Genomic DNA, 3,388 nt, shown 5'->3' with positions numbered 1-3,388 from the left:
TGATATCGGGGGATTCCCCCCCCCAGTCACACACTGATATCGAGGGATTCCCCCCCCCCCCCAGTCACACACTGATATCGAGAGATTCCCCCCCCCCCCCAGTCACACACTGATATCGGGGGATTCCCCCCCCCCCCAGTCACACACTGATATCGGGGGATTCCCCCCCCCCCCCCCAGTCACACACTGATATCGGGGGATTCCCCCCCCCCCCAGTCACACGCTGATATCGGGGGATTCCCCCCCCAGTCACACACTGATATCGAGGGATTCCCCCCCCCCAGTCACACACTGATATCGAGGGATTCCCCCCCCCCCCCCAGTCACACACTGATATCGGGGGATTCCCCCCCCCCCCCAGTCACACACTGATATCGGGGGATTCCCCCCCCCCCCCCCAGTCACACACTGATATCGGGGGATTCCCCCCCCCCCCCCCAGTCACACACTGATATCGAGGGATTCCCCCCCCCCCCAGTCACACACTGATATCGGGGGATTCCCCCCCCCCCCCCCAGTCACACACTGATATCGAGGGATTCCCCCCCCCCCCCCAGTCACACACTGATATCGAGGGATTCCCCCCCCCCCCCCAGTCACACACTGATATCGGGGGATTCCCCCCCCCCCCCCAGTCACACACTGATATCGGGGGATTCCCCCCCCCCCCCCCAGTCACACACTGATATCGGGGGATTCCCCCCCCCCCCCCCAGTCACACACTGATATCGGGGGATTCCCCCCCAGTCACACACTGATATCGGGGGATTCCCCCCCAGTCACACACTGATATCGGGGGATTCCCCCCCAGTCACACACTGATATCGGGGGATTCCCCCCCAGTCACACACTGATATCGGGGGATTCCCCCCCAGTCACACACTGATATCGGGGGATTCCCCCCCCCCCCCAGTCACACACTGATATCGGGGGATTCCCCCCCCCCAGTCACACACTGATATCGGGGGATTCCCCCCCCCCAGTCACACACTGATATCGAGGGATTCCCCTCCCCCCCCCAGTCACACACTGATATCGAGGGATTCCCCCCCCCCCCCCAGTCACACACTGATATCGAGGGATTCCCCCCCTCCCCCAGTCACACACTGATATCGAGGGATTCCCCCCCCCCCCCCAGTCACACACTGATATCGAGGGATTCCCCCCCCCCCCCAGTCACACACTGATATCGAGGGATTCCCCCCCCCCCCCAGTCACACACTGATATCGAGGTATTTCCCCCCCCCCCCAGTCACACACTGATATCGGGGGATTCCCCCCCAGTCACACGCTGATATCGGGGGATTCCCCCCCCCCCCCAGTCACACACTGATATCGGGGGATTCCCCCCCCCCAGTCACACACTGATATCGAGGGATTCCCCCCCCCCCCAGTCACACACTGATATCGGGGGATTCCCCCCCCCCCAGTCACACACTGATATCGGGGGATTCCCCCCCCCCCCAGTCACACACTGGTATCGGGGGATTCCCCCCCCAGTCACACGCTGATATCGGGGGATTCCCCCCCAGTCACACGCTGATATCGGGGGATTCCCCCCCCCCCCAGTCACACACTGATATTGGGGGATTCCCCCCCCCCCCAGTCACACTGATATCGGGGGATTCCCCCCCCCCCAGTCACACTGATATTGGGGGATTCCCCCCCCCCCCCAGTCACACTGATATCGGGGGATTCCCCCCCCCCCCAGTCACACACTGATATCGAGGGATTTCTCCCGTCCGGCCCTGGTGACCCGGTCGCGGTGAGCCCGTGGCGATTCCTGGACGGCCGGTGAGTTGGCCCCCCCCTTGCCCTCCCCGCCGGTGGCCTTGCTGCGCTCCGCCGTGCAGTTGGCTCGGTTCTGCTCGCTGGCGGTGCGCTCGGAGAAGCCGGCCGCCTCGCCGGCGGGGGGGGCCGCGGGAGGCCGGCGGCGGCGGAGGAGGAGGGGGGCTTGCCGGGGCTCCGGCGTCGCCACCGGCCTCAGGCTGCGGCAGCCCAGGTGGTAGAGCTCGGCCAGGCCCAGCACCAGGGAGACCCCAGCCACGGCCAGCATGAAGGCGATGAAGACGTTCTTCTCGGTGGGCCGCGAGACGAAGCAGTCGGTGGGGTTGGGGCAAGGCCAGCGGCCGCACTTGTACATGGTGCGCAGGAAGAGGCCGTAGAGGGCGTACTGGCCGGCCAGGAAGCCCACCTCCAGGGCACAGCGGGCCACGATGCTGCCCACGTACGTGCGCAGCAATGCTCCGCGGATCCTCCCCGTCCTCGGCGCGTCCCCCGGCACTGCCCGTCCGGCCTCTCCCTCGCCCCCCTTCCCCGTGCCGTCTCGGCCCACCGCGGCCCGCTCCTCCCGCGCCCGCCCGGCATGCAGCGCGTGTGCCACGTACACCAGCGAGGGCGCGGACACGAAGACGATCTGCAGCACCCAGTAGCGCACGTGCGAGATGGGGAAGGCCTGGTCGTAGCACATGGTCTCGCAGCCCGGCTGCCGGGTGTTGCAGGTGAAGCCTGACTGCTCGTCGCCCCAGGCTGACTCGGCTGCCGTCCCCAGCACCAGCATGCGGAAGATGAAGAGCACGGTGAGCCACACCTTGCCCACCGCCGTCGAGTGCTCATGCACCTGCTCCAGGACCCGGGACAGGAAGGACCAGTCGCCCATCTTCTACCGTCGGTGAGGGGGGCGGGGGGAGAGCCTGAAACCGGGACACAGAGAGAGAGAGCAGCATTTAGAAAGGGGTGTCACAGGGATCAGTGCTGGGACCCCAACTATTTACAATCAATATTAATGACTTGGATGAAGGGACCATGTGCTTGTAAAATACTGGAGTCCATTATTAAAGAAGCAGTAGCAGGACATTTGGAAAAGCATCATTGGGTCAGGCAGAGTCTGCATGGGTTTATGACGGGGAAGGCATGTTTGACAAATTTGCTGGAGTTCTTTGAGGATGTAACGAACAGGATGGATAAAGGGGAACCAGTGGATGTGGTGTATTTGGATTTCCAGAAGGCATTTGACAAGGTGCCACATAAAAGGTAACTGCACAAGATAAAAGTTCACGGGGTTGGGGGTAATATATTAGCATGGATAGAGGATTGGTTAACTAACAGAGAACAGAGAGTCGGGATAAATGGTTCATTCTCGGGTTGGCAATCAGTAACTAGTGGGGTGCCGCAGGGATCAGTGCTGGGTCCTCAACTATTTAACAATCTATATTAATGACTTGGATGAAGCGACCGAGTGTAATGTAGCCAAGTTTGCTGCTGATACAAAGATGGGTGGGATACAGCAGAGCTTGGTCTCCAGTTGCCCTGGTTAACCCTTGCCCCTGGACCAAGACCTCGCTCTGTCAAGCCCCGTGTGGTGGCTGGTGTGCAACGGTCACCCCAC

The 3,388-nt window shown here is 62.5% G+C and overlaps 1 protein-coding gene across 1 annotated transcript; it reads right to left on the bottom strand.

The window, feature by feature from the left end:
* Window positions 1–1,711: 1,711 nt before the first annotated feature.
* LOC139235719 (gap junction alpha-5 protein-like) lies at window positions 1,712–2,659 on the bottom strand. The gene has a single exon (XM_070866760.1). The coding sequence runs from the start codon at window positions 2,657–2,659 to the stop codon at window positions 1,712–1,714; it is 948 nt and encodes a 315-aa protein (XP_070722861.1).
* Between the last annotated feature and the right edge of the window lie 729 nt (window positions 2,660–3,388).

Source organism: Pristiophorus japonicus, chromosome 23 (genome assembly GCF_044704955.1).
Source record: "Pristiophorus japonicus isolate sPriJap1 chromosome 23, sPriJap1.hap1, whole genome shotgun sequence".
NCBI lineage: Eukaryota > Metazoa > Chordata > Chondrichthyes > Pristiophoridae > Pristiophorus > Pristiophorus japonicus.
The sequence above is the reverse complement of the archived record's forward strand: the minus strand, read 5'-3'. Positions and strand labels throughout refer to the sequence as shown.

What these genes read in the sequence shown, in the direction of transcription:
- LOC139235719 (XM_070866760.1), bottom strand. Translation starts at nt 2,659, where the DNA reads ATGGGCGACTGGTCCTTCCTGTCCCGGGTCCTGGAGCAGGTGCATGAG.